This window comes from Pipistrellus hanaki, assembly GCF_964339955.1.
Source record: "Pipistrellus hanaki genome assembly, chromosome: 11".
Lineage (NCBI taxonomy): Eukaryota > Metazoa > Chordata > Mammalia > Chiroptera > Vespertilionidae > Pipistrellus > Pipistrellus hanaki.
Window position 1 is genome coordinate 15510311 of NC_140513.1, and position 12414 is coordinate 15522724.

The 12414-nt window shown below is 47.2% G+C and overlaps 1 protein-coding gene across 3 annotated transcripts in view; it reads left to right on the forward strand.

The window, feature by feature from the left end:
• The window catches only part of SUSD1 (sushi domain containing 1), a 79005-nt gene that overhangs the window by 65142 nt on the left and 1449 nt on the right, over positions 1-12414 (forward strand). For 2 of the 3 annotated variants that reach the window (XM_084899202.1, XM_084899204.1), the window contains 3 exons: positions 1116-1212; positions 4587-4845; positions 6723-6762. In XM_084899202.1, coding sequence (XP_084755328.1) covers positions 1116-1212; positions 4587-4845; positions 6723-6762 — 396 coding nt within the window. The remainder of the gene's footprint in view (positions 1-1115; positions 1213-4586; positions 4846-6722; positions 6763-12414) is intronic. The other variant, XM_084899203.1, reaches the window with a different exon arrangement.

Consider the following 12414-nt stretch of genomic DNA (forward strand, 5'->3'; position numbering starts at 1 on the left):
GGAATCTGGTCGGGTTTAAATCAGCCGTGAGGCTAACGGAAAGGAGAACAGATCTGCAAGCACAGCAGCTGGGGGGTTGGGAAACAGGACCTTGGGAAATACGGCTAGACGTTAACGTTATTTCACCCCGAAAGGTGGCTGAGGAAGAGTGCACCTGATGAAGTTCAGGCTTGGCCCTTAGGGAGGTGAAGCGGGCTGTAGAAGGCTCAGGCGGGAAGGCCTAGCGCAGGCCCAGCAGAAAGCACGTGGTGATGGGGTCAGCCTGCTGGTGGTGGCACATTTAGGACTGAAGGCCCAGCCCTGGCCGTGGCCCGAGCCTCGGAGGGCTTTCTGCTCAGCTGTGGCTGCACCTTCGCCTTCGCAGAGCTGAGCGAGCGCTTTGTTCTGCTGTTACCGAGGGGGGGGGGGGGGGGGGAGGGCGGTGAGAAAGGGAGAAAAAGGTTTGAAAAGGTTAGGAGGACTGAGTTTTTCATCCCCGGAAAGATCAGACAGAGGAATAACTGAAAAGAGCCTCTGAGGGTTCTCACATAGAAGAGTTCATCTCCCTCTGGGCTGAAAACAGGAAATGTGTGATAAAAACCACTTCACTTTACCCAGACACCGAAACAGCACAGACTGAAGGGCATCTCAGCGGCAGGCGAGGGCCGGGGGCAGAAAGCCTCCAACGGAAGGGGCACGTCCCGGTGGGGCCGGGGCCGGGGCTTTGCAAACTGCCGGCCCCTCTTCGGGTCCTTACCCGGAGCCTAGCACCTGTTTCTAAAATGTTTTTATCACCCCAAACAGAAACTCTGTTGACGGATAAGCAGTGACTTCACATTCCCTGTCCCAGCCTCCTCAGTCCTTGGCCACTTCTAATCTCCTTCGCTGTGTCTGTGGATTCGTGCTGTTATTACTATTTCACAGAAGAGGAATCATACAATATTTGTCCTTGTGTGTCCGGCTCATTTCACTTAGGGTAAATGTTTTCAAGATGCATCCATGTTGTAGCATGCATCCGAATATGCTCATCACTTCTTACGTTAAGCCTTCCCTTTGGATGGCCCCGCGAGGACCCCTTTCTTCCTGCTTCTACTTATTCTGATCATACTTTTTTTCTTCTTTTCAACGTGTTTCAGAGCCTCCCCTCCCAGAAGTAGATTTTTTCACGGTGCACGGAGGGCCTCTTCCGCGCCTGAAGCTGAGGAAAGCCAAGGAAAGCAACGGGCCTATCAGGTCAGTAGCAGCCCCTCTTCCAGGGCCGCCCGGGAATCCTCAGGGAGCGCTTAGGAGTCTTTGGGCGGCAGCACTTGAACAGTTGGGTGCAGACTGGACTCTTAATTTCAACCGGTCCCCTTCCAAACAGCTACAGAGACTTCCAAAGGACCGGAGACCAGCATTTAGGCAGCGTCGTAGGTCAAGAAATTAAGCCCATTTCTTTGATCATTGGACAAGCGGTGGTGGGGGGTCTGGGACATGTCAGGCATTAACCCCTGCACTCACATCTCCACGGATATCTGTTAGTGGCGATGAATCAGGAGCATCATTACATTTATCAAAACCAGAACATATTTCCCTTCATTTAAGGATGGGTGGCTTCTGAAAAGGTCATTTGGATAATTCTTTTAACTCACTCGTGGATTGAGTTATGGGCGAAATACCACATAGTTAATGACTGCTTCTGGAATCCCAGATAGCAGCAGGGTGGAATTAATTTACCTCGGTTGGATGACTACATTGTGTTCAATTAAGCATTTTATTTACAAAGGTCATGATAGGGTCACGAAAGCAGAATTATCCCCTTTTTAAGAGAGGAAGATAGAGGTTTGCCTGGAGAGAAGAGCAACTACCTCACAGGCGTAAATCAAGGAGATGACAATACCTTGCCAGGCTTGACCTAACCGACGTTGCTTTATCTCTCTTGACCTGTCAGTTCAGTCTAAGCATGAGATACTATAAAAAAAAAAGAACACCTAGGGACACGTGTGTCCATTTGTAACGAAACTTGGGCTTCTTCTGTCTTCCCATTAGTTTACTATTTCCAATAAATGCTCAAAGGTCTTTCCAGGGATGGCTATTGCCTGAGTTGTTCTGTTTCTTGATTCCTGACAAGTGACTGGGATGCACTGTAATTCTGTTGTTATAAACGCAACAGAAGTCATGACGTCACTACCTGAGAGCGTTTGCCAGAGAAAATGTGATATTTGGGACAAACAATGATGCCAGGCAAAAAGAAAAGTCAAATGACAGTCTACCCTCCTGGCTTGTGCCTTCCAAGCAGGAAGTGGAGATCTGTGAGTCATTCAAAGGAGGGTGCTGATGAGAAAGAGGGGAAAAGTGCTTCCAGAACAGTCCTGTTCCAACAGCCACAGCTGCTCCCCTGATATCATCAGGGCTAGTTACCAGCAGGCCAGTGGGTGGTGTCCTCCGCCGGACAGCTGGGTCTGATCCGAGCTGGGGGTAGCAGCCCTGCCAGCATGTGAGGCAGGCCTGGGCCTGCTTTGTGCGTTATTAAGAAAGGGCAGTGGCTTGGGGCACATGGCGGAGCAGGGGCTCTGGGACCGAGGCTTTCTTCCTTGGCTTGAAAGGACCTAGGGCAGATGATGCAGCCCGTTCCTGGGCTCTCTCAGTGGTGGCGCCTCCCACACTTGACAGATTACAGGAGTCACCAGGATGATGTTAGCAGCAAGACAAATTCTCAGTTAACTCCTGGAGATTTGTTTAATCTTAACCCAAGGATTTTTTTTTCCCCCCATTGATCATTAGAGAGTGAGTGGGAGGGAGAATGGAGGTGTGGGATGGGGGAGAGAGAAAGAGAGAGAGAAGAAACATCAATGTGAGAGAGACACATCAACTGGTTGCCTCCTATATGCACCCCAATCAATCAGGACTGCGGACCAAACTTGCAACTGAGGTATGTGCCCTTGACTAGGAATTGAACCTGAGACCCTTTGGCCCGCTGGCCAACGCTCTGCCCACTGAGCAAAGGGCCAGGGAAACTCCTGGAGATCTTAGTCCAGTAGTTCTGGCATGGGGGCTAGACATTTGTCAATTATCAAGCAGCTTGGGTGATTATGGTCATGCTAACTTTCTGCCACAGGAACACTGTGGCGCCTTCAGTGGACAATGCACCGATAGTTCAGGTGAACCTTGACTTTGCCCTTGAGCAGCACCACCTATGTGGAGAGAAGAGAGGGGTCTGAAGATACGCTTCTGGGCAGGATGGAGCTGCTGCCACTTTTACTTTCTTCCCCGCAGCCATGATTCACCGGGAAACCTTGACGTCCCCAGGAAAGGGTGTGTGACAGGTGCTTCCTTGTGGGCAGAGAGTGCCGAGTAAATGCTCACTGGTGATGACAGTGACAGCTCACTGCCCTGCAGGCGTTAGCTTGTCCCTTTCGTAGAAAACACTTCACCCGAGAGTAAACCAACACCTTGTGGAAACCAGGGCCCTGCGGACACCTCTGCTGTTTGGAATGGAGACTTTCCAAACCAGCACCTGCTGTTGGGGAGGGCTCCCGTTCCTCAGCCCAGTGACTCATGGGCCTTTAGCAAGCAGGAGACGGGGCATTACGCGTGTGGAACAGGAAGCGTGCATGTATGGGTAAAACGGAATGATGTGGCCTAATGACTTTTGGAAATTACCCTAATCATATCTGATGCATGCTGTTTTGTTTTTTTCTCTCTCTCTCTTTACTGAAATTTACTCAGGAAACATTAGTGGGGAGTCAATCACAGCCAAAGACTGGTATAAGGAGCTGCAAAGATGTAAGAGTAAATCATTCAAATCCCTGCCCTCTAGCCTGACCGAGAAAGCAGATGTTCAAACAATGACTATACCGGAGTCAGGTGATAGAAACTGAGAGGAGAACGCAAAGGAAGGCCTGATTAATTCTCAGGGACATTTTATTCTTAGACTTCCTTTCACTGACAGGTTTTCCATTTGGGAGGGATACATAAGAGTACACGTGACAAAATGACACCTGATGGCTAACGTGTTTCTGTGTCCACAGTTAGGAAACGGTTTCACAATGCACACGTGACATCTTGCCGGTCTGGCTGTTTCAGGATGTTGTCAGATTAGATTCACCCTTCTTCTCATTGATTTCACACGAACTTTACTATCCTTCTGTGAACTGCAGGGAATGCAAATCATATGAGTTCCATGTTCGGTTACCATGTGATTTCCTGGAGCCTTTTGCAGGCTTAGTACAGTAATTCCTGTGGGCAGCCAGCCTCCACGTGACGACTAAACCCTTCCCAGGGCTGGGCTGTATTTGTCCACGTGAAAATCACTGATCAGATCCACTTTATGGCTTGCATGCCCAGGGCAGCGATGTGTACAATAACTTCTGTCAGCTAACGATGTCCTTGGTGTCCGTCGGTAGCCAGAACATAAAGACATTCCTCTCCCAGCGTCAAAACTGGAGTTCCTTTGGCTGTTGGAGCAGTCAGACTTTTTTTTTCTGTCCAGAGTTGCAGCCCAAGTACTCAGAAACGTGCTTATCTCATAGCAAGTGCTGAACAACTATGAATGAATGAATGAATGAATGAATGAATGAATGACTCCCTAAGCAAGAGTCTGATAGACATTTTCTTTTTTCTTCCAGTTCCTACCAAGTGTTGGTGGTGCCCCTGGCCCTCCAAAGCACGTTTTCTTGTGATTCCGAAGGGGCGACCTCATTCTTTAGCAATACTTCTGACACCGATGGCTATGTGGCTGCAGAACTACTGGCCAGGCATGTTCCAGATGATGCCATGGAGATATCTGTCGGAGACAGGCTGTACTATGGGAAATATTATAATGCACCCTTGAAAACAGGGAATGATTATTGCATCATATTACGAATCACAAGCGAATGGAATAAGGTATATCTCTTTAAAAGCCCTTATGAGCTATGTTCTTCTTCACCTGAAATTTGAATGGTTGGATATTTGTTTTCCCAGTGTTTGAGATGGACACTGCGCATAATAACCATAAGAATGTGTTGAACACTTGGCCTTGGTAAAGGACGGGCAGGTCTTTGGAGGGTGATAGTCTGAACTTCCTGGAGGCCCTGGTTGGACCTGCATTTGGGCTGATCTGGTTTTGGCTCTTCCTCTGACGCTTCACAGATGCCCCTCTGCCAGTGCATTGCGGAAGCCCCAAGTTGGAGAGGAATTTCTAGATCTCTTGTCCCTTCCCCGTTCTCCTGCCAGCCTGCAGCCTCCCCTCGTTCTCCCGGAAGCAGTGGGGAGGGCAGATTAAGCTCAGTCCTGCTCCACGTCCATCTCTTCTGTGGCTGTTGCATAGCCCTCACTCGAGTTTCCCCTGTTCTTCAAAAGGCTGTGCTCTCCCAGTTGTGGTTCTTTCATGAGACATAGAACTGAATATCATCACTTAATAAATAAATATAATGGCTGGATTCGCCAGCCAGGGATGGACGATCTTCTGGAATAAACACTGTGATGGTTGAACTCCATACGTTTCAAAGGCCCTACCTCCAATCATCATTACATTGGGGCGAGGGCTCAACAGCTGAATTTGGGGGACAAACATTCAGTCTATGACAGAGGGGATAAAGTGGGAGGTTATGATAAAAATTTTAGTTTATGGGAAGCTTTCCTGTGATGTCATTGTTGCCTCCTTTTCATACAGCTGAGTGGAACATGTGCCGGTTTTGGGGGGATGCTAAAGGAGATGAGCTTTGAAAAGATGTATACGTGGACTTGCATATTTGAATCACAACTACTTACCCCAGGGGTTTCAACTATTTTAGTGTTATAGTCATATTAAAATCAGTAGTGACTTTCTCATTTTTAAACAGCTTTGTTGATATAAAATTCATATACCATATAATTTACCCATTTAAAGTAGGCAATTCCGTGGTTTTTAGGGTTAGGGTGTTCACAAGCTTGTGCAACTATCACCACCGTCAAATTCCAGAATATTATAATAGTGATTTAAAAAAATATTTAATTTTAGTTGTGGGAAAATAAAATTTATCATCTTAAACGTTTTTAAAAATATATTTTTATTGCCTTTAGAGGTGAAGAGAGAGAGAGAAAGAGAGAGAGAGAGAGAGAGAGAGAGAGAGAGAGAGAGAGAGAGAGAAACATCAATGATGAAAGAAAATCATTGATCGACTGCCTCCTACATGCCCTTTACTTGGGATGGAGCCTGCAACCTGTGCGTGTGCCCTGGCTGAGAATCAAACTGTGATCTGGTTCATAGGTCGACCCTCAACCAGTGAGCCACCTAGGCCGAGCCATACATGTTCTTTTCCCTTTCTTCCTGGTTCTTGGCTACAGTTTGGGCAAATGTGTTTGCCAGATTAAGTATCATCATTATAAGCGAAGTATTATTATGTGCCAGTAGTAGTAGCCTTGCCTGTCACATGCATCAAAACTTCTTGCTGACCTCAGAATCTTCTCAACATCGTTCTCATGTTGAGAAGATCTTGAGGTCAACATCACTGACCCATAAACAACTGGATCAGTAGTGCCAGCTGTTCAGAGCTGACAAGGGGAATGAACTTTATTGCCATGCCTGTTGTTCACCCACAGGATGTGCTTTCTGAAATCTAGGGAAAGCTATAGAAGTGATTCCTGGGGTCACTTGCCAGTCCCCTGAACACCTGGTGGTCATATGGCTGAGATGTAATATGTTGGATGTAATATGTTCTAGTCCAAATTAAGAGCTGAACCTCGGAGAACGGACAGCTTGTGCCATCTACTTAAACCTGTTGTTGTGTTTGCCGTTATAGGTGAGAAGATGCTCCTGTGCAGTTTGGGCTCAGGTGAAAGGTAAAACCCTTTTCTGCCTACCAGTGCTGTCCTCACCTCTCTGTCCAGTCTGCAGCATCAGGTGTATGTTAATGAGATTCCTTTTGACATCGTCACAGGTGACAGAAACCCATCGCATAGTAGCTTAAGCAGAAAGCTGAAAAGAATGCGGGTCTAAGGGCGGGAGTTGATGGAATTCCCACAAGAGCAGCATCCCCAGGACTCCAGGAACTGGGACTTGGGACTCAACACCATGCATGGGATTCTCTCTCTCTGTCTCTTATCTCTGCCCTGTTTCTAAGTGCGAGGCGGCACCATTTTCTTTGACTATAAGCCATGTGGTGGGGAGGGATGGGCCCCAGCTACCACAGCTTAGCAACTTCAGTAGGAACAGAAAGTTCCTCAGTTCAGGGAACATCTTTCCTCCTAGGGGATGTGACCCTCTGTTGGATGGGTCACTGTTAACAGGAGATGGGATACGATGATTGGTCTATCTAGGGTTTGGGGCTTACTCATATGATTGGTTGGGGGCAGATCAACCCCATGAGCAGTGCAGTAGGAGGGGACATGATCCCCATCAGGAAAAGAGGCACAGAAAACATGTTGGCAGACCACAACAAAGAGCTACAGCAGCCCGCTACTTTCAACCATTTGGCTGCTTTGCGCGTACACATATATACACACATGCTATTAAGAAAGACATCTTCCATTAAGGAAATGGAACGATCCTCCAGACAACCAAAAGTGGCACCCTCTTGGGAGATAACTCAAACGGGAGCCTGTTACTGTCTCCAGCTCCAAGACCAAGATTCCCGGGCGTGGTTCCGTTCCTCTTGATCAAATCCAGATGTGCTTCTCATGATCTCGTTTAGCAATCCATGACTAAACGGCTGCCATTCTCAAACCACAGTCTATAATATGAAAGCAAAAACACTAAGTACTTTCACTTAGAAAGGAGGAAACACTAAAGTACTGAGCACTGGGCTGGGGGCCCATAGCAATGACTACCTCATGTAGGGGAGGAAAAGCAAGCACCCTTTGCCCCGGCAGCAGAATGGGTCACTTGATCCGTCGGTTGGGCTGCCTCAGGCTTTTCCTGGGTCTGCCTGGTGTGGGAGTAGCCTTGTCTATTCCTCCCAAAACCACATCTAAGAGATGATCTGGGAGGAGCTCCACTGAGTGCTGTACAGTGGTCGGCAAACTCATTAGTCAACAGAGCCAAATATCAACAGTACAACGATTGAAATTTCTTTTGAGAGCCAAATGTTTTAAATTTAAACGAATAGGTAGGTATATTGTTATTAACTTAATTAGGGTATTCCAAAGCTGGCCTTTGCTAAAAACATGGTATTTTGTGGAAGAGCCACACTCAAGGGGCCAAAGAGCGGCAGTTCGCTGACCACTGGTTAAACCTTCTGCTTCCTACACGCACTTGTCCAGGCGGGGACTTGCCTTAGGGATTAAGCCATGACAGCTCCTTGTTTGCCAGGCTGGGATTTCCCCAGCAGCCAGCCAGGGGATTTGATTCCCAGAATGCCATTATTTTATAGCTAATACCAGAAATCTTGTCAAGTTTACGACCTTTGAATCTGGACCCTTTCCTTGTGGTTTATGAGTCCTAGCAACTTCCTGAGGAATTCTGCCCGTAGCCCGCAGTATCAGTTTAACCCCTTACATCCTGCCCCTTACTTCCCAGCAGCATAAAACAAGAGGCTGGGGTGGTGAGGAAGAGCGGATGTAACCTTGCTTTCAGGGGGATTCCTTACCCTGTCTTGAGAGGGACTTAGCAGGAAATGCTTGAGAGGGACCTGGGGAATTAGGCTTTCTTCATGTGTCTGCCCATCCCCTCAGCTTATTTCTCCTCTTTTTACTCTACTCACACCGACTTCAACAAGGGTAGAGGACCTGGTTTTTCCAAGTTGGGAAGGAATAGTACCTGACCACGAACCATCTTGGCTTATGGATGGCCAGACAGTGCAGGTTTCTCTCTTGCTCTTCTATCTCCAGCTTTATTGAAACAGGATCCTATATAATCCTATATAATCAAGAGATAATATGCAAATTGACCATCATTCCAACACACAAGATGGCTGCTCCCATGTGGTCAAAGGTGGCCGCCCCTGTGTGGACACAAGATGGCCACCACAAGATGGCCAGCAAGGGAAAGCAGTTGGGGGCTATCAGGCCTGCAGGGGAGGGCAGTTGTGGGGGGACCCAGGCTGGCAGGGGAGGGCAGTTGGGGGTGACTAGGCCAGCAGGGGAGGGCAGTTGGGGGCCACCAGGTCTGCAGGGGAGGATAGTTAGGGGCAACCAGGCCGATAAGGGATGGCAGTTAGGGGTGACCAGCCTGGCAGAGGAGGGAAGTTAGGGACAATTGGGCTGGCAGGGGAGAAGTTAGGCATCAATCAGGCTGGCAGGGAAGTGGTTGGGGGGTGACCAGGCTGGCAGGAAGAAGGGGTTAGGGGCAATCAGGCAGGCGAGTGGTTGGGAGCCAGTAGTCCTGGATTGTGAGAGTGGAATCAGGCCTAAATGGGCAGTCAGACATGCCTTGAAGGTTCCCAGATTGGAGAGGGTGCAGGCTGGGCTGAGGGACACTTCCCACCCCACCCCCATGCACGAATTTCGTGCACTGGGCCTCTAGTGGGTATATAATTGGCATGACATTGTGTGAATTTGAGGTGTATAATGTGTATAATTTGGTCACCATGCTATGCAGTAGATTCCCAGGACATCTCATAACTGGAAGTTTGTACTTTTCTATCAATATCTCCCCATTTCCCCCACTCCTTGGCAACTACCATTCTATTCTCTGTTTTTGATGAGTTCGGCTGCATTAGATTCTATATGTAAGGGAGCTCATATGGAATTTGTCCTTCTTTGTGTGACTTATTTCACTCAGCATAGTAAGCGAGGACCTTGCTTAACAAAGATGTATGCTCTGCCTTTCTGGGTGTAGACAGGCTAAGCTCCCTTTCCTGGAGTTGAATGAAAGAGCCATACATTCAACACAGACATTTCTCTGCCAGTCCATTCCCTGGAGCGCTAAGGGTGGGAATGGAGTGGCCACAAGGAAAAGAGGTGCTTTTTTTTTTTTCCAGAAGAATAGAGATGTGCAAGTATCCTGGACAGACACAGAATTGATAGCTCCCAGATGCCTCTGCTTTCAGCAACTGTGATTGGCAAACACTCCAAATAGGTAGAAGAAATGGCCAACGAGCTGGCTGCATTCTGCTATGATTAAGTGAAACAGGAAGGACTTTGCTTTGGAAATATCTAAGTGGCATTTGGCAATCCCCTGCCCCCACCCCCTCGCCGCCCCTCAAATTAAGGACCAACACTGAGAGCGAGTTTGAACCTTTGAATTCAAACTACTGGAAAGATCTGGAGGTAACAGAACACCCATGGTTACGTTGAAATTCTGAGGGGAATTCTAGCACATATTTTTCTATGTAGTTAACCTGTGTTGTACACTAAGCTCGGGCAGGCTCTTCTGTGAAAAGGAGAAATTGTTCCTTTTCACTCATGCCAAGCAAAGGGCCCATTCTTTCCTTTGCCCAATCGTGAATTATGATGTTTACCTTTCACAAATTGCCTGTAAAAGGGCTTTGTGATGGTTACCAAGGAACCAGCAGTTGGTTTGATGGGAAATGCAAAGGCCTGGCTAACTTGCCCCGAGATCTGCTCCTAATCAGCCGAATGCCTTGAAATGATATTTAACTTGGCGGATTCTCGGTGGCCTCTTTCCAAGATCTCTGCGACCCCTTCCAGCCACAAAGGACTGTGAGTCTGATTTCTTGAGTCATTTAATTCATATGAAATGATAAACTGCAATCAGGGAGCATTCTTCCGTTGCAGGCAGAAACCTCTGAGTCAGTCACGTCTCCTCTTTCTCTTCCTGCCCACATTTTGCACGACGGGGCATGCCTCTCGGATTTTCATCTCTGTGCTCACTTCCATGGACGACTGGGAAAGCCTCCTATCTCGTTTCCCATCACAAGAGTTCAGGGTTTCCCCGCTTCTCCCTTGCCTGCGCGCCACCACCTGACTCATACTTCTAGACCTCAGCTCTGGTTTTATTATTTCCCCTGACAGTGTTCCATAGTTCTCCATGACTTTTTAGTTTTATTTCCAAGCCTCCGTGTGACACCAACGTACCTTTCTAATTGCGTCTCTTATTCTTCATGCAAACTTATATAGCAGCTCTTGCTAGATAAAACTCCTGCCGTCTCTCTTCAATGATGTGCTCATACGATTACATGCTTACTTCCATCTGGACCGCCTTATACCCTTCCAGTAATCTCTCCTTCTTACAGTCCCACTTGTTCTTCAAGATTTAAATCAAGTGCCACCTTCTTCCTGAAGCTTTTATTTGCTCGATGGGACAGATCTCTATCTCTTCCTCTCCTTAGCCATTCTGGCATACTTTAGAGCAGGAGTGGGGAACGTTTTTTCTGCAAAGGGCCAGTTGGGTATTTATAATATCATTTGTGGGCCATACAAAATTATCAACTTAAAAATGAGCCTGTGCTGAAACCGGTTTGGCTCAGAGAATAGAGCGTCGGCCTGCGGACTGAAGGGTTCCAGGTTAGATTCCGGTCAGGGGCATGTACCTTGGTTGTGAACACATCCCCAGTGGGGGGTATGCAGGAGGCAGCTGATCGATGTTTCTCTCTCATTGATGTTTCTAACTCTCTATCCCTCTCTCTTTCTCTCTGTAAAAAATCAATAAAATATGTTTTGTTTTGTTTTAATGAGCCTACTATATGTGGTCAAACATTTAATTAACTCACCCCTAATGTCTTGGCAGGGCCAGACTAAATGATTTCATGGGCCTTATATGGCTCTCTGGCCAAATATTCCCTACCCTTGCTTTAGAACCATGAGTACGTATACTTGTTTTTTCTTACCGTATTTCCTACCCTGGAGGGAGAGCATTTGAAGAACTGGAGCAGTACCCAGCATACATTCAGTGCTTAATCAGAATTTTTGGAATTGGGTTGAATGGTTAATAGGGAATCAGAAGTATAGTTTGATGAAAAACAAGGCATAATAGGAGTGTACCTGTCAAATTAAATAATCCAGATAAGATTTATATCAGGATTTAAGCCTAGTCCAGCTGGTGTGGCTCAGTGGCTGAGCATCGACTTATGAACCAGGAGATCACAGTTCGATTCCCAGTCAGGGCATATGCTTGGGTTGTGGGCTTGATCTTCAGGGTGGGGCTAGCATGAGGCAGCCGATCAATGAGTCTCTCTCATCACTGATGTTTCTATCTCCCTCTCCCCCTTTCTTCCCCTCTGAAATCAATAAAAATATATTTAAAAAAATAAAATAAGACCTTCATAATTGTGGTAGGCAGAGGTCTAAATGGCCTCATAAATTCTTGGCTCCTGGTGTACACCCATTTTCTCCCATTTATTAACAGGCTAGTCTAGATGCTGCTGTGAAAAAATAATACCCACTGGATGCTTAGGGGAGGTCATTATAACAAGGTCTGGCACGTAGTAAGTGCCAAATAAGTGTTTGCAAATTAAAACACGACCCCTCTTTTAGAACATGACAGTAACTGAACCTGACAGTTACTGGTCCCAAATGTGTACCTCACATGTGGGTCTTTTCCAGTTTATAACCAGGGATCCCCCGGAAGTTGGCATGTGATGCACCCCAAATAGA